The 19,576-nt window shown below is 37.7% G+C and overlaps 1 protein-coding gene across 5 annotated transcripts in view; it reads left to right on the forward strand.

The window, feature by feature from the left end:
* Positions 1-19,576, forward strand: part of EDA (ectodysplasin A) — a 407,351-nt gene that overhangs the window by 279,974 nt on the left and 107,801 nt on the right. For all 5 annotated transcript variants that reach the window (XM_019798325.2, XM_034649132.1, XM_034649130.1 and 2 more), the window contains exon 2: positions 268-373. In XM_019798325.2, coding sequence (XP_019653884.2) covers positions 268-373 — 106 coding nt within the window. The remainder of the gene's footprint in view (positions 1-267; positions 374-19,576) is intronic.

Below are 19,576 nucleotides of genomic sequence, written 5' to 3' on the forward strand. Positions count from 1 at the left end.
GGAAATATAATGGTGGTTATCTAGGAGAGATGAGATTTTTTATTTTTACTTTATTCTTTATATTGTTTAAAGTTTTGCAATAAAAATAAAGCTGTTATGCCCCTCCCCAAAATTAAATGTATTTGTAGAGTGGAGGAGAAGATGGGCTCAGGTTTTAGACACACTGATCTAAGGTAATGTTAGACTGTCTACAGAAAGCCAGTTTTTTTATGTTGGCTGTGGTTGACTGGGGTCAACCTTTGACTCATCTGCTTTTTATTTTTGTAGATGGCCCTTCTGAATTTCTTCTTCCCTGAAGAAAAATCATACTCTGAAGAGGAAAGTAAGCATGTTCGCCGCAATAAAAGAAGCAAAAGCAATGAAGGTGCGGATGGTAAGTCTGTTCGGGTGATCTTTTATCACATGTTATGATAAATGACAAGTATCCTTCTGAGAACTACCTTCTCAAGTGTTCTTCACTATCTCACATATTGTCCATAGACCAAAGATCACAGAAGTGTTTTCCCAGCCTAATCTACAAATCAGTACATAAAGCTTGACATAAAGCTGGCTATACAAGGATCCTCTCTTCTCCAACCCCAGATATTTTCAGTCCTTTCACAGTATATCTGACAGCCATGGTAACATTTATATCTCTCAAGATCACACTCCATAAGGACCTCATCTCTCCTGGGGACACCCCATATCTAAGTCCACCAAGAGGATTCAGTCCTATTCTTGGAAGTGCTGTGGTAGCACTTGCACGATGTGTTAATCCCAATGGTAATCATGTCAATGTTGGTATCAGCCACCATGCTCAAACATGAATTAGAGCTTTTAGAATTCATCTATAAGCTCCTTGAGGGTAAGGGTTCATTTATCTTTGTATAACTCTAGAATCTAGCCTAGTACCTGGCAAATTGTTGGTGTTTGTAACTTAAGTTGATGATGTTGATTTCCTTTTCAGCAAGATTATGATGTGCCATTAAAACCTTTCTTACTGACGGTGAAACAGTTTTGAGTTAACTAGCTATGCATTTTGTGGGGCATAACAAAATGTTGCACTAGCTCCTGGGCAGGGTCTTTGAATGTTGTTTCAATGTCACTCTGTCAAATGACAAAATGTACCTCCTTGGCACAGGAATTTGTAGAATGCAGAGCTCTGGACTGCTGCAAAGCCATCTGGAATTAAAGACAGCATGTGTCTGGCTACATCTGCCAAAGATATATGTCAGGTGGGGTTTACAAAACAATATGACTATCTAAAGATGAAAATGAGATTTTTAAGCTGATATTTGTCAATATGAGTAAGGGCCAATGATGGAAGAAGTTCCAGAAGGTATGAGCTATTGAAGGAATGGGGCCAGGAATTTGTCAGTAGGAGCAAGAAGATGTAGAACTAAATGAAGTCTGAAAGGGGCTCACAACAAGAACTCTGTAATAAAAAAGGACAGCCAGAGAAATAAGACAAGTGGAATGTTCTAGTCTCTGGAGGTGAGCTGGACCAGTGGGGCCATTCTTTAGAGCAGACACTTTACATATAATTGGTGGCCAAGTTCAAGCCTAGGAAATGTGGTCCATGAAGTAAAAGGCACCCATCATTCATATACAGCTTGCAGCCATTTTCCTGGAAGTCTTCAGAAGGCTATGGTAAAGCTGAGAACTGAGAATCATTGTCCTTTTCCTCTCCTAATCATCTCACCCTTTGATACATGTAGGTTTCTCTATCTTCAACTCGTCCCCTGAGGCTACACCAAATCTTTCATATTCCCTGGTTGCTAAGGAGGAGAGGGGAGGGTGCTAAGAGCAATATTACCTTCTGCAGGGGGCATGGTCTGCAGTGGGAAGTCTTATATATTCTAAAGTATACCTCTTCATCTCCCAAGTTTTCTCTTAAAGAAGGAAGATTCTTCCTCTCTCCCAAACCACTTTATCTGGATCTCTGCTACTGATCTCCTTTATAGTGTTTATTCTGTTTTGATATGAAGTATTTCTCTCTCTCTGGACAAGGCAGAAGCTTCTCTTATTAATTTGTAGCACTCCTTATCTCATTTTCTCCTGGTCTGATAGTCACTAGATTTTAGTCACTATGTGTTGATGCCCAATTTCTAATGCAATACCAGATATTTTTCTCCTTTTTTTAATTTAAATTCAAGTTAGTTAACATATAGTGTAGTATTGGTCTCAGGAGAAGAATTTAGTGATTCATCACTTACATATCCCAGTGCTCATCTCAACAAGTTCCCTCTTTAATGCCCGTCACCCATTTAGCCCATCTCCCCCACTGACCTCCCCTCCAGCAACCGTCAGTCTGTTCTCCATAGTTAAGAGTCCCTTATGGTTTGCCTCCTTCTCTGTTTTTATGTCATTTTATTTTTCCTTTCCTTCCCCTATGTTCATGGACAATAAATAAAACTGGTGGTGGTAAATGTTGTGGAAAGAAATATAGCAGGGGAAAAGGGAGAGAAAGTCACATTATTTGCTGCAAAGTTATCAGGGAGGGTCCCTTTAATAAGGAAACATTTGAGAAGAGTTCGGAGGTAAAGGAAGGTATGGGCCCTGCATATATTTTGAGGAGGAGGAGAGAAGAAATAGTAAATGCAAATGCTCTCTAGCAGAAAATTTCTTGGTATGTTCTAGAAAGATCAGTATGGCTAGGGGCAGAGTGGGCAAGAAAGAGAGGGAAGGAAATGAGATCAGTGGGCAAAGTCAAATACAGACCCTTGTAGGACAAGATAAGGACTCTGCCATTTATACTGTGTAAGATGGGGACCAATTGGAGGATTTTGAGCAGAGATTCAACAAGATCTGGCCTCTGTTTTAACAGAATCCCTCTTTCTGCTGTATTGAAAATAGCTATAGGCAATGTTGGTGGGAATGCAAACTGGTGCAGCCACTCTGGGAAACAATATGAAGATTCCTCAGAAAGTTAAAAATTGAACTACCCTATGATCCAGCAATCCCACTACTGGGTATTTTCCCAAAGAATACAAGAGCACTATGTTTGTAGTAGCTTTATTCACAACAGCCAAGATATAGCAGCAGCCCAAGTTGATGAACGGATAAAAAATGGATAAAAAAGATGTGGTATATATACACAGTGGAATATCATTCAGCCATAAAAAATGATGAAATCTTCCATTTGCAATGATGTGGATGGAGCTAAAGAGTATAATGCTAAGCGAAATAAGTGGGAGAAAGAAAAATGCCATATGATTTCACTCATATGTGAAATTTAAGAAACAAAACAAATGAGCAAAGGAAAAATGAGACAAACAAGAAACAGACTATGGAGAGCAAAGTGATGGTTATCAGAGGGGAGGTGCCTGGGGAAATGGGGATTAAGGGGGGAACTTGCCATGATAAGCCCCAGGTGATGTATGGAATTAGTGATCACTATATTGTACACCTGAAACTAATATAACATTGTATGTTAACTATACTGGAATTAAAATAAAAAATTAATAAAATAAATGATAAAATCGATGCAGGAAGAAAGAACAGAAGCAGGATGACCTTTTAGGGGAGTACACCAATAATCCAGGGAAAAGATGAGGTTGCTTTAGACCAGGATGGGGACAATGTGAGTAGTAAGATAGTGGTCAGATTCTGGATAGATTTCAAAAGAATAGCTGGCAGGATTGTCAGATTGATTAGATAAGTAGTATGAAAGATGGAGAAGAGCCAAGGATGACCCCACAGTTTTGGACTTAAGGTACTAGACTAGTAGAATTACCATTTTTGAGAAACAGGGGAGTTACAGGGTAAAGTGATACAGAGAAAGAATCAAGAATACAGTCAGGTAAAAATGGAGGAGCAGGAGGTTTAGAATGGGTCTAAACTTAAGTGACTGTCAACTGAATATAGACTGCTATATGCATAAGACGTTATACATGAACCTAATGGTAACCACAAATCAAAAGCCTATAATAGATACACAAAAAATATAGAGAAAGGAATCCAAGCACATCACTAAATAAAGCCATCAAATCATGAGGGAAGAGAGCAAGAGAAGAAAGGAAAAGAAAAGAACTAAAGAAGAGGGGCACCTGGGTGACTCAGTCAGTTAAGCATCCAACATCTGTTCAGGGCATGATCTCAGGGTTCTGAGATTGAGCACTGCATCAGGCTCCCCATTTAGTGGGGAGTCTGCTTGTCCCTCTGGCCCTCCCCCCACTCCAGCGCTTGCTCTTGCTCTCTCTCTCTCAAATAAATAAATAAAATATTTTTAAAAAACAAAATAAAGAAAGAAAAGAACTAAAAAAACCACACAAAACAGGTAACAAAATGGTGCTAAGTATATACCTATTTATAATTACTTTGAATGTAAATGGACTAAATGCTCCAATCATAAGACATAGGTGACTGAATGTATAAAAAAGCAATGTTGCCTATAAGAGACTAATTTCAGACCTAAAGAGTCATGCAGATTGAAAGTGGAGGGATGGAAAAATATTTGCCATGCAAATGGAAGCAAAAAGGAAACTGAGGTAGCAATAGTTTATCAGAAAAATCAGACTTAAAGACAAAGACTGTAACAAGAGACATAGATGGACACTACATCAGGGCTCCTGGGTGACTCAGTCAGTTAAATGTCTGCCTTCAGCTCAGGTCATGATCCCAGGGTCCTGGGATCATGGGCTCCGAACTCGGTGGGGAGTCTGCTTTTCCCTTAACTTCTCTGTGTGCTCCCTCGCGTGCTCTCTCTCTCTCTCTCAAGTAAATAATTCTTAAAAAAGAAAGAAGAAAGAAAGAAAAGCCTTGTTTAAAAAAGAAGAAGAAGAAAGACACTACATAATGATAAAGGGAACAATCCAACAAGAGGATATAACGATTGTAAATATTTATGTACCCAATATAGGACTACCTAAATACAAAAGGTAATTGTTAACAGATATAAAAAAAGAAACCGACAGTAATAAAATAATAATAGAGGACTTTAAGACCCCACTTACAACAGTGGATAGATCATCCAAACAGAAAATCAACAAGGAAACAGTGGCTTTCAATGACACACTGGACCAAATGGACCTAACAAATATATTTAGAACATCCCACCCTAAAACAGCAGAATACACATTCTTTTCAAATGCACATGGAACATTCTCCAGAATAGATCACATGTTAGGCTACTAAACAAGTATCAATAAGTTTTAAAATATTGAAATCATATCGTGCATTTTTTTACCACAATAGTATAAAACCAGAAATCAATCATAAGAAAAAAATATAGAACGAACACAAATACATGGAGGTTAAATAACATGCTTCTAAACAATTAATGATTTCTTCAATCAAGAAATCAAAGAGGAAATAAAAAAATAAAGACATATGAAAAAGAAAAAATGATCCAGAATCTTTGAGATGCAGCAAAAGCTGTTCTAAGAGGATATAGACATACAGGCCTACATCAAGAAGCAAGAAAAATCTCAAATAAACAACCTAACCTTTAACCTAAAGGAGCTAGAAAAATAAAAACAAACAAAGCCAAAAGTCAGTAGAAGGATGGAAATAATAAATATTAGAGCAGAAATAAATGAAATAGAGGCTGAAGAAACAATAGAACAGATCACTGAAACTAGGAGCTCATTCCCTGAAAAGATAACATGGAACTGGAGGAGATTATGCTATGTGAAATAAGTCAGTCAGAGGAAGACAATTATCATATGGTTTCACTCATATATGGAACATAAGGAATAGCATGGAGGAACACAGGGGAAGGGAGGGAAAACTGAATGGGAAGAAATCAGAGAAAGAGAGAGAGAGAGACCATGAGAGACTCTGGACTCTAGGAAACAAACTGAGGGTTACAGAATGGAGGCGGGTGGGGGGATGGGGTAACCAGGTGATGGGTATTAAGGAGGTGTGTTATGATGAGCACTGGGTGTTATATGCAACTAATGAATTGTTGAACACTGCATCAAAAACTAGTGATGTACTATATGTTGGCTAAGTGAACATAATAATAAAAAAAAAGATAAACAAAATTGATAAACCTTTAGCCAGACTCATGAGAGAGAGAGAAATGACTTAAATAAATGAAGTCAGAAATGAAGGACAAATAACAACCAGCACCAGAGCAATATAAACAATTACAAGATAATATTATGAAAAATCATATGCCAACAAATTGAACAACCTACAAGAAATTTCTAGGATAAATTCCTAGAAACATATTACCTTCAAAAACTGAAACAGGAAGAGTTATGAAATTTGGACAGACTGATTACTAACAACAAAATTGAGTCAGTAATTAAAAAAAAAAAACCTCCCAACAAACAAAAGTCAAGGACCAAGGGCTTCACAGGTAAACTCTACCAAACATTTAAAGAAGAGTTAGTACCTATCCTTCTTAAGCTATTCCCAAAAAATAGAAGAGAAAGGAAAGCTTTCAAATTAATTGTATGAGGCCAGCATTATCCTGATACCCAAACCAGAAAAAGGCACAACAAAAAAAGAAAATTACAGGCAATACTCTGATGAACACAGACACAAAACTCTTCAAAATATTAGCAAACCAAATAAAACAAAACATCCAAAAACTCATTCATCATAATTAAGTAGGATTTATTCCAGGGATGCAAGTGTGTTTCAATATTCTTAAATTAATCAATGTAATACATCACATTAACAACAGAAAAGAAAAAAATCAAAGTCAATGCAGGAAAAGCTTTGACAAAGTACAACATCCATTCATGATTAAAAACTCTCAACAAAGTAGATTTAGAGGGAACATACCTCAACATAATGAAGGCCGTATATAAAAACCCACAGCTAATATCATTCTCAGTGGGGAAAAACTGAGCTTTTCCTCTAAGATTAGGAATAAGACAAGTATGTCCACTCTCACCATTTTTCTTCAACATAGTACTGGAAGTCCTAGCCACAGCAATCAGACAGCAAAAAGAAATAAAAGGTATCCAAATCAGCCAAGAAGTAAAACTTTTGCTATTTGAGGATGACATGATACTATATATAGAAAACCTGAAAGACTCCACCAAAAACCTGCCACAACTGATAAATGAACTCAGCAAAGTTGCAGGATACAAAATCAATGTACAGAAATCTGTTGCATTTCTATAGACTGACAATGAAATAGGAGAGAAATTAAGAAAACAATCCCATTTGTAATTGCACAAAAAATAGCGAAGTACCTAGGAATAAATTTAAGCAAGGTAGTGAAAAGCCTATACTCCAAAAACTATAAAACACTGGTGAAAAAATTGAGGATGACACAAACAAATGGAAATTTTTCCATGCTCATGGATTGGAAGAACAAAATTATTAAAATGTCCATGTTACCCACTACACGCAAAAGAATGAAACTTGACCACTCTCTCACACCATAAACAAAGATAAACTCTAAATGGGTGAAAGACCTCGATGTGAGAAAGGAATCCATCAAAATCCTAGAGGAGAACATAGGCGGCAACCTCTTTGACATTGGCCACAGCAACTTTTTTCATGACACATCTCCAGAGGCAAGAGAAACAAAAGCAAAAATGAACTTGTGGGACTTCATCAAGATAAAAAGCTTCTGCACAGCCAAGGAAACAGTCAAAAAACTAAGAGGCCTCACAGAATGGGAGAATATATTTGCAAATGATGCTACAGATAAAAGACTGGTATCCAAGATCTACAAAGAACTTCTCAAACTCAATACACGAGAAACAAATAAACAAGTCATAAAATGGGCAGAAGATATGAACAGACACTTTTTCAATGAAGACATACAAATGGCTAACAGACACATGAAAAAATGTTCAAAATCATTAGCCATCAGGGAAATTCAAATCAAAACCACAGTAAGATACCACCTTATGCCAGTTAGAATGGCAAAAATTGACAAAGCACGAAACAACAAATGTTGGAGAGGATGTGGAGAAAGGGGATCCTCCTACACTGTTGGTGGGAATGCAAGTTGGTACAGCCACTCTGGAAAACAGTGTGGAGGTCCCTTAAAAAGATAAAAATTGAGCTACCCTATGATCCAGCCATTGCACTACTGGGTGTTTACCCCAAAGATGCAGACATAATGAAGAGAAGGGCCATATGCACCCCAATGTTCATAGCAGCATTGTCCACAATAGCTAAATCGTGAAAGGAGCTGAGATGCCCTTCAACAGATGGCTGGATTAAGAAGTTGTGGTCCATATATACAATGGAATATTACTCAGCTATCAAAAAGAACGATTTCTCAACATTTGCTGCAACATGGGCGGCACTGGAGGAGATAATGCTAAGTGAAATAAGGCAAGCAGAGAAAGACAATTATATGATTTCTCTCATCTATGGAACATAAGAACTAGGAAGATCGGTAGGAGAAGAAAGGGATAAAGAAAGGGAGGGTAATCAGAAGGGGGAATGAAGCATGAGAGACTATGGACTCTGAGAAACAAACTGAGGGCTTCAGAGGGGAGGGGGGTGAGGGAATGGGATCGGCTACTGATGGGTAGTAAGGAGGGCACGTATTGCATGGTGCACTGGGTGTTATATGCAGCTAATGAATCATGGAACTTTACATCAAAAAACAGGGATGTACTGTATGGTGACTAACATAATATAATAAAAAAAAATATTAGTATAAGAAAAAAAATGTCCATGCTACCCAAAGTTATCTAGAGATTCAGTACAATCCCTATCAAAATACCAACAACATTTTTCACAGAACTAGAGCAAAGAATCCTAAAATTTGTCTGGAATCACAAAAGACTTCAAAAAACTGAAACAGGCTTGAAAAAGAACAAAGCTGGAGGTATCACAAACCCAGACTTCAAGACATACAACATAGCTGTAATAATCAAAACAGTATGATACTGGGACAGAAATAGACGCATAAGTCAATGAAACTAAATAGAGGGTACAGAAATAAAACACAAGCTTTTCTCATCTATTATTCTACAACAAAGGAGACAAGAATATACAGTGGGAGAAAGCAGTTTCTTCAGTAAATTGTGTTGGGAAAACTGGACAGCTACATCCAAAAGAATAAAACTGGACCACTTTCCTACACCATACACACACACACACAAAAATGAAAATGGATAAAGATCTAAATATGAGACATGAAATTATAAAATTCCTAGAAGAAAACACAGGCAGTAATTTCTGCCAGTCAAACATTTTCTGCCATAAAAAAATTTTCCAGATATGTCTCCTCTGAGAAGGGAAACAAAAGCTAAATTAAAATACTAGGACTATACCAACATTAAAAGCTTTTGCATAGTGAAGGAAACCAACAAAACAAAAGGGCAATGTACTGAATGGGAGTAGGTATTTGCAAACAATATGTCCAATAAAGGGTTAATATCTAAAATGTTTGAAAACCGTATACAACTCAACACCAAAAAATAATCCAATTTTAAATGAGCAGAGGAGCTGATTAAACATTTTTCAAAGAAGACATACAGATGGCCAACACACATGCAAAGTGCTCAACATCACTAGTCATCAGGGTATTGCAAATTAAAACTGCAATAAATATCATTTTATACTTGTCAGAATAGCTAAAATAAAAAACACAAAAAAATAACAAGTGTTGGCAGGATATGGAGAAAAAGGAAATCTTCTGCACTGTTGGAGGGAATGCAAATTAGTGCAACCATTGTGGAAAATAGTATGGAGATTCCTCAAAAAATTAACAATGGAATTACAGTATGATCTAGTAATTCCACTGCTGGGTATTTACCCAAAGCAAATGAAAACATTAATTCAAAAAAATATATGCACCCCTGTGTTTATTGCAGCATTACTTACAATAGCCACGTTATGGAAGCAGCCCAAGTGTCCATCAATAGATGAATAGATAAAAAAGATGTGGTGTGTGTATATGTATACTATATATATATAATGGAACATTACTCAGCCACAAAAATCATGAAACCTTGCCATTTGTAACAACATGGATGGATCTATAGGGTGTAATGCTAAGCAAAATAAGTCAGAGAAAGACAAATACTATATGATTTTACTCAAGTGGAATTTAAGAAACAAAAAACTGTACAAAGGAAAGAGTAAAAAAAAGATTCTTAAATATAGAGTACAAACAGGTGGTTGGTGGAGGGGAGGTGGGTGGGGGATGGGTGAAAGACATAAAGGGGATTAAGAGTACACTTATCTTTGTTTACATTTTTATTTAAATCCAGTTAGTTAACATACAGTGTAATATTATTTTCAGGTGTACAATATAGTGAATCAACACTTACATACATCACCTGGTGCTCATAACAAGTGCACTCCTTTATCCCTATCACCTATTTATCACCTATCTTCTTCTTTTGTAATTTTTTAAATTTTATATTATTTAAATTTGATTAATTATCATATAGTTTATTATTAGTTTCAGAGGTAGAGTTTGTGATTCATCAGTTGCATATAACACCCAGTGTCACCTACCTTCTTTACCCATTCATCGGTTGATGGACATCTGGGTTTTTTCCATAATTTGGCTATTGTCATAATGCTGCTATAAACATTGGGGAGCACGTGTCCCTTTGGATTAGGATTTTTGTATTCTTTGAGCAAATAGCTAGTAATGGGATTGCTGCGTCATAGCTTAGTTCTATTTTTAACTTTTTTGAGGAGCCTCCATACTGTTTTCCAGAGAGGCTGCTTCAGTTTGCATTCCCACCAACAGTACAAGAGGGTTCCCCTTTCTCCGCATCCTTGCCAACACCTGTTGTTTTTTGTGTTGTTGATTTTAGCTATTCTGACAGATGAGAGGTGATATCTCATTATAGCTTTGATTTGAATTTCCCTGATGATCAGTGATGTTGAGCAACTGTCGGTTGGCTATCTGTATGTCTTCTTTGGAAAAATATCTATTCATGTCTTCTGCCTATTTTTTAATTGGATTATTTGTTTTTGGGGTGTTGAGCTTTATAAGTTGTTTATATATCCTGGATACTAACGCTTCATCAGATATGTCATTTGCGAATACTTTCTCCCATTACATATGTTGCCTTTTAGTTTTATTGATTGTTTTCTTTGCTGTGCAGAAGCTATCTATTTTGATGCAGTCCCAATAGTTTATTTTTGCTTTTGTTACCATTCCCTCAGGAGACATAGGGAAAAGTTGCTATAACCAGTGTCAAAGAGGTTACTGCCTGTGATCTCTTCTAGGATTTTCATGGTGTCATGACTCACATTTAGGTCTTTCATCAATTTTTAGTTTACTTTTGTGTATGGTGTAAGAAAGTGGTCCAGTTTCTTTCCTTTGCATGTTGCTGTCCAGTTTTCCTAACACCATTTTTGAAGAGACTTACTTTTTCCCATTGGATATTCTTTCCTGCTTATTAAAGATTAATTGACCAGAGTTGTGGGATCCTTTCTGGGTTTTCAATTCTGCTCTATTGATCTATGTATCTATTTTGTGTCACAACCATCCTGTTTTGATCACTACAGCTTTGTCATACAACTTGAAATCCAGAATTGTGATGCCTCCAGCTTTGCTTTGCTTTTACAAGGTTGCTTTGGCTATTCGGAGTTTTTTGTGGTTCCATACAAATTTTAGGATTGTTTGTTCTAGCTCTGTGAAAAATACTGTTGGTAATTTGATAGGGATGGCCTTAAATGTGTAGATTGCCTTGGGTACCATAGACATTTTTATAGTACTTGTTCTTCCAATCCATGAGCATGAAATGTCTTTCCATTTCTTTGTCTCATCTTCAATATCTTTTATCAGTGTTTTATATTTTTCAGAATATATATAGGTCTTTCACCTCTATCATTAGGTTCACTCCTAGGTATCTTATTGTTTTTGGTGTAATTGTAAATGGGACTGTTCTTTTAATTTCTCTTTCTGATGCTTCACTATTGGTGTATAGAAATGCAACCGATTTCTGTACATTGATTTTGTATCCTATGAATTAACTGAGTTTGTTGATCAATTCTAGCCGTTGTTTGGTGAAGTCTTTCAGGTTTTCTATATAGAGTATTATGTCATCTGTGAATAATGAAAGTTTTATTTCTTCCTTGCTGATTTGGATGCATTTTATTTCTTTTGTTGTCTGATTCCTATAGCCAGTACTATGTTCACTAAAGGTGGTGAGAGTGGATATCCTAGTCTTTTTCCTGAGCTTAGTAAAAAAGCTTTCCATTTTTCTCCATTAAGGATGATGCTAGCCATGGGTTTTTCATATACAGTGTTCATTATGTTGAGGTATGTTCCCTCCAAAGCTACATGAATTGATGTTCTAACTTTGCCAAAATCTTTTTCTGCATCTATTGAAAGAATCACATGGCTCTTCTCCTTTCTTTTATTAATGTGATATATCAAGTTGATTGATTCATGAATATTGAACCACCTTTGCAGCCCAGGAAAGAACCCATTTTATTGTGGAGAATACATTTTTAGTGTATTTTTTTAATTTTTTTTATTATATTATGTTAGTCACCATACAGTACATCCCTGGTTTCCGATGTAAAGCTCGATGCTTCATTAGTTGCGTATAACACCCAGTGCACCATGCAATACGTGCCCTCCTCACTATCCATCACCAGTCCATCCCATTCCCCCACCCCTCTCCCCTCTGAAGCCCTCAGTTTGTTGTATTTTTTTATTTGGTAGCTAGTATTTACTGAAGAATTTTGTATATATGTTCAGGGACATTGGCCTGTAGTTTGTTTTTGTTTCTTTGTTTTTTTACTGGGGTCTTTATCTGGTTTTGGTATCAAGATAATGTTTGCCTCATAGAACGATTTTGGAAGTGTTCCTTCCTTTTCTATTTTTTGAAATCGTATAAGAGGAATAGGTATTAATTCTAATATTTGGTAGAATTCTCCTGTGAAGACGTCTGGTGCTGGACTTTTGTATGTTGGGAGTATTTTGATTACTGATTCAATTTCTTTGCTGGTAATCAGTCTGTTCAAATTTTCTATTTTTTCCTGTTTCAGTTTTGGTAATTTGTATGTTTCTAGGAATTTATCCATTTCTTCCAGTTTGTCCAATTTGTTGGCATATAGGTTTTCATAATTTTCTCTTAAAATTGTTTGTATTTCTGTGGTGTCAGTTATTATTTCTCCTCTCTCATTTGTGATTTTATTTATTTGGGCCCTTTTTCTTTTCTTTTTGATAACTCTGGCCAGAGGTTTATCAATTATGTTGATCTTTTCAAAGAACCAGCTCCTGGTTTCATTTTATCTGTTCTATTATTATCTTAGTTTCTATATCATTTATTTATTCTCTAATCATTATTATTTCCTTCATTCTGCTGGCTTTAGGTTTTATGTGTTGTTCTTTTTCTAGCTCCTTTAGGCGTAAGGCTGCTAATTTGAGCTTTTTCTTGCTCCTTAAGATTGGCCTGTATTGGTATAAACTTCCCTCTTAGAACCACTTCTGCTTCATCACAAGTGTTTTGTACTGTGGTATTTTCATTTGTTTTCATGTATTTTTTTTTAATTTCTTCTTTTGGGGTATGTAACTTTTTCATGTACCTTTTAATTTCTGGTTGACCCATTCATTGTTTAGTAGCAGCTTATATAACCTCCATGTATTTGTGGTCTTTCCAGATTTTTTCTTTCCGGTTGATTTCTAGTTTCATAGTATTGTGGTCAATAAGGTGCATGGTGTGGAATTTGTTGAGGCCTGTTTTGTGCCCTAATATGTGATGTGTTCTGGAGAATGTTCCATGTGCACTTGAAAAGAATGTGTATTGTGCTGTTTTAGGATGGAATGTTCTGAATATATCTGTTAAGTCCATCTGGTCCAGTGTGTCATTCAAAGCCCTTGTTTCCTTGTTGATCTTCTGTTTAGATAATCTGTCCATTCATATAAGTAGAGTATTAAAGTCCCCTACTATTATTATGTTATTATCAGTTAGTTCCTCTATGTTTGTTGTTTTATGTATTTGGGTGCTCCCATATTGGGTGAATAAATATTTACAATTGGCATATGTTCTTATTGGATTGTCCCCTGTATTATTATATAGTTCCCTTCTTTGTCTTGTTACAGTCTTTGTTTGAAAGTCAGTTTGTCCAATATAAGTATTGCTACTCTGGGTTTTGTTTGTTTGTTTGTTTGTTTTAACATCCATTTGCATGATAGATATTTCTCTATCCCCTCACTTCCAATCTGCGGGTGTCTTTAGGTCTAAAATGTGTCTCTTGTAGGTAGCATACAGATGGGACTTGTTTTCTTATCCATTTGACACCCTATGTCTTTTGATCGGAACATTTAGTCCATTTACATTCACAGTAATTATTGATAGATATGTATTTATTACCATTTTATCACTTGTTTTGTGGTTTGGGGAGATTTTCTCTGATCTTTTCTTGTCTTTCTCTTTTCATGATTTGCTGATTTTCTTTTATGGTATATTTGAATTTCTTTGTCTTTATTCCTTGCATGTTTATTAGTGGTTTTTGATATATAGTTTCCATTAGGTTTATATATAACCTGTTCTGCATACAGCAGTCTATATTAAATTGATGGCCATTTATGTTTGAACCCATTCTTTTCTCCTCTAATCTGCACATTTTAGGTTTATGTTATATTTTATATGCTTTTTTGTGTGTGAGTTCCTTGATTGATTTTTACAGAAATACTCATTTTACTACTTTTCTGTTTCCTACTTTCATACTCTCACTTTTGGTCTCTTCTTTCCACTCAGAGTCCCCTTTAATATTCCTTGCAGGACTGGTTTAGTGGTCAAGAACTCTTTTAGTTTTTGTCTGGGAAACTATCTCTCCTTGTATTCTGAATAATAGCCTTGCTGGGTAGAGTAGTCTTGGCTGCAGATTTTTCCCATTCAAAACTTTGAATAAATCATGCCTCTCTCTTCTGACTTGTGAAGTTTTTGTTGAAAAATCTGCTAGCCTTATGGTTTTTCCCTTGTAAGTTGCTTACTTCTTTTGTCTTGCTGCTTTATTTTTTTTCTTTATCATTGTATTTTGCAAATTTATTATGTCTTGGTGTGGGTCTGCTTTCATTGATTTTGATGAAAGTTCTCTGCCTCTGAGATCTGGATGTCTGTTTCCTTCCCCATATTAGTGATGTTTTCAGCTATTACTTCTTCAGTCAAATTTTCTGCCCCCTTTTCTCTCTCTCCTGCTTATGGGACTCCTGTAATACATATGTTATTACATTTGATGGAGTCACGGGGTTTTCTAAGTCTATTCTCATTTTACATAATTCTTCTTTCTTTTTTTCAGCTTCATTACCTTCATTGCTTTGTCTTCTAGGTCATTAATTCATTCTTCTGCTTCTTCCAGCCTGTTGTTCATTGCATCAAGCATGTTTCTAATCTTGTTTATTGCACTCTTCATCTCTGATTCTTTTTTAACTCTTTTATCTCTGTGGTAAGAGTCTCATGGATGTCTTCAGTTCTTTTTTCAAGCCCAGTGAGTATCCTAATGATCATTGCTTTAAATTCTCCATCAGGCATGTTACTTATATCTATTCTTCTTAGATCTCTGGCCGTGGATTTATCTTATTCATTCATTTACGATGAATCCCTCTGTCTTCCAATTTTTCCTACATCTCTACCTGCTACTTTTTTTTTTAGAAAAACCAGTTATGTCTCCACCTCCCAAAAGTACTGTCCTTATGAAGAAGAGGTCATGTAGTGCCTGTGACTTGGCACTTAAAGAAATGTCTCCACTGTGTGCTGTCTATTCTCTGCTGTTGTGTTCTGGTTGCTCTGTCCTTCAGGCCAGTTATCTGCAGAGGCTCTCCTTGCCTGCTGTGGGCAGTGTTTGGTCCCTGGCCTGAATGTGGTGAGTTTTAATTAGATATGCTCTGGTCTGCTTCTGAAATAAGACCTGTCACAACCTGCACCAGAATTAGGGCCCTGAAAAACTCTCTGGTGGGGGTTTGTGCTGGTCTTCTGGGGCAGGGTCCTGCCACATGGGGACAGAGGAAAATGTGACTGAGAAGGGCCATTCCATCATAGCACAGGCGGATGGAGCTTAATGTAGTCAAGTTGGGCAGTAGCCTGCTCACCATTAAAACTTCAGGCTTTAAGCCCCACTGGTTGCAAGAATTCACAAAATTCAACCCCTCTTGTTTTCCAAGCCAATGGCTTTAGGGAAACATTCTTTGTTCATTTCTCTATATGCTCCTCTCTCTCTCACCTTCTCCACAACCCTGGCTCCCTCCCCTCTGTTGCAGCCAGGATCCATTTCTCCCCTAAACCACATCTCTGCACTCCCTACATGTTTTGATGTGGCCTCTTCTTTCTCTTCAGTTGTGGAGTTTGTTCTGTCATTCTTCAGGTTGATTTCTGGGATATTTTGGATGATTTGGTAATTATCTAGTTGTATTAATGGGACAGGGTAAGCCTAGGGTCCTCCTACTTAAACGCCATCTTCCTGTCTCCAAGAGTACACTTATCTTGATGAACACAGAGAAATGTATAGAATTGTTGAAATGTTATATTGTACACCTGACACTATTATAACTCTGTATATTAATTATACTTGAATAAAAAAAAGAATTCAGAAGATGGAGTATTAGGAGGACCGTAGTCTTGCCTCATCCCTCGAATGCAGCTAGATAAATATCAAATTATTCTGAATATCCAAGAAATCAATCTGAGGACTGACAGAACAAACTTCACAACTAGAGAGAGAGAGGAGGCCACATCATCGAAGGTAGGAGGTGCAGAGACGTGGTTTGGGGGAGACACAAATCACAGGTGTTGTGGGGGGGAGGGAGCCCTGGTCACAGAGAGCAGTAAGCATGTGTAAGAGAGAGGAAGAGAGATTGAGAAAGAGGAATACACAGGGGATCACACAAGGAAAACACTTCCTCAAAGTCATTGACTGGGAAAATGAGAAGGGCTGGTTTTCATGAGTTTTTACAACCAGCAGGGCTCAAAGACAGGAGTTTTAGGAGATCTGCAGTATGGCTCATATGGAGCCCTGAGGGTGATGCAGTGCTGTGGAGAAGGAGAGCATATAGCTTGGGGGCAAAGGGCACAATCTGAGGATCCCCTGGGATACACTGGGTGGCAGTTTCCTCATATTGGAGCATAGCTGGGAGAGGTGGCAATGCCTCTCCAGGGACAAAAGAGCCAGCAGGTACCATTTCCCTCCCCGGCCTCTCAGCATAGGTACAAAGACACCTCCTGAGGGCAGCTAACCTGGACAGTGGCTCTTTGCTGCATTTTATTCCAAACTCCATGCCTCTGCACTTTGGTATGACTGCCCTTCTGGGATAAACCTGCATCAGTCCCAGGACAGCAAGACCCTCCCCCAGAGGACCAGTGCACATCCCTGCCATGCCAGGTCCCTACAGTTTGGAGTTCTAAAACTCAGACTGCTTGCCTAGGATAGAGCCCAAGGTGTGCTGTGCTGCTGGGCAGGCAGGCAGGCAGGCAGCCTGGACACAAATAGGATGAAGGCAGCGATCTGAGAGATGACTGAGATGCAGGAGGGGATATTCTTTGCTCTTCTGGGAGGGCTTCCTAGACAGGAGAGGGTGCAAACACCCCCTTTCTGGGGACTAGGGAGCTGGCTGGCTCCATTTCTCTCCCCTGCTATTCAGCATAAACTAACTTCAGTAAGCAGCACAATGCTAACACTGGTGGGCTAAACTGCTTACACCAAGCCTCACCCCCCTGCACTCTGCTGGTGCTGCTTTTCTGGAACAAGTGTGCCTGAGAACCTGCACAGCAGGCCTGTCCCCCAGAAGACCAGTGCAACTACCCCCATGTACACACCACATCTACTGACCACATAGTTCTGCAAAGCTTCAGCTCTAGTGGAAATAGCATCAGGTCTTTTTTAACAAGCAGACCAGAACACTTCTAGTTAAAACTTGCCACACTCTTGCCAAGGTCCAAATACTTCCCACTGAAGGCAAGGAGAAACACTGCAGAGGACTTACCTGAGGGAAAGAGCAGCCAAAACACATCAGCAGAGTGCACACTGCATACACCACAGACACATCCTGAAGCTCCAGGCCCCATATAGTACATGACTTCTTCTTTATAAACCCATTACTTTCAGGAGCAGAAAACATAACAGGATTTCCTAACATACACAAGAAGATAGACCTAGACCAGATCCCAAGATGGAGGAATTCATCCCAAAAGAAAGAACAAGAAAATGTTGTGGCCAGGAATCTAACTGAAACAGATACAAGTAATATGCCTGATCCAGAATTTAAAGGAACAATCATAAGGATACTAGCTGGGCTTGAGAAAAGCATAGAAGACACCAGGGTGTCCCTTACTGCAGAGATTAAAGACCTAAAAACTAGTCAGGCCAAAATGAAAAATGCAACAACTGAGATTCAAAATCAGCCGGATGTAATGACTACAAGGATCAGAGGGATGAATAAGTGTTATAGAAGATAAAATTATGGGGTGCCTGGATGGCTCAGTTAGTTAAGCATTCGACTCTTGCTTTCAACTCAGGTCATAATCACTGGGTATGGAGCCTGTGTAAGATTCTCTCTCTCCCTCTTCCTCTGCCCCACCTCTCTCTCTCTCTCTCTCTCTCTCTCTCTCTCAAATAAATAAAATCCTTAAAAAGGAAGGTTAGATTATGAAAATGACAAAGCTGAAAAGAAGAGGGAAAGAAAAATATTAGATCACAAATGTAGATTTTGTGAACTCAATGAATCCATACAGCATAATAACGTTTGTATCATTGGAGTCCCAGAAGAGAGCAAAAAGGGGACAGAAGGTTTATTTGAGGAAATTAGAGCTGAAAACTTCCCTAAAATGGGGAAGGAAACAGATATCCAAATCCAGAAGGCACAGAGAACTCCCATCAAAATCAACAAAAGCAGGCCAACACTAAGACATGTTAGTTAAAATTGCAAAATATAGAGAAAGAAAAATCCTAAAGGCAGCAAGACAAAAGAAGTCCCTAACTTACAAGGTAAAACAAATAAGGTTAGCAGCAAATCTTTCCACAGAAACCTGGCAGGCCAGAGAAGAGTGGCATGATGTATTCAATGTGCTGAATTGGAAAAATCTATACCCAAGAATATTCTACCCAGCAAGTCTGTCATTCATAATAGGAGAGATAAAGAATTTCCAGTAAAAACAGGGGTGCCTGTGTGGCTCAGTTGGTTAAGTGGCTGCTTTTGGCTCAGGTCATGATCTCAGGGTCCTGGGATTGAGCCCTGCATCAAGCTCCCTGCTCAGAAGGGGGTCTGCTTCTCCTTCTCTCTCTGCCCCCTGGTCATGCTCACTCTCTTTCTCAAATAAATAAATTAAATCTTTTTTAAAAATTTCCAAGACAAACAAAAACTAAAGGAGTTCATGACCACTAAACCAGCCCTTCAAGAAATTCTAAAAGGGACTCTTTGAGTGGGAAAGAAAGACCAAACACAACAAAGACTAAAAAGGAACAGAGAAAATCTCCAGAAACAATGCCAAGACACATAATAACATGGCAGTAAATTCATATCTATCAATAATCACTATGAATGTAAATGGACTAAGTGCTCCAGTCAAAAGACATAGGGTGTCAGACTGGATTTAAAAAAAACAAGGCCCTTCTACATACTGCCTACAAGAAACTCATTTTAGACCTAAAGAAACATATGCAGATTGAAAGTGATGGGATGGAGAAACATTTATCATGCTAATGGATGTCAAAAGAAAGCCAGAATATCAATACTTATATCAGACAAATGATATTT

The sequence above is a fragment of the Ailuropoda melanoleuca genome, chromosome X (assembly GCF_002007445.2).
Source record: "Ailuropoda melanoleuca isolate Jingjing chromosome X, ASM200744v2, whole genome shotgun sequence".
Classification (NCBI taxonomy): domain Eukaryota; kingdom Metazoa; phylum Chordata; class Mammalia; order Carnivora; family Ursidae; genus Ailuropoda; species Ailuropoda melanoleuca.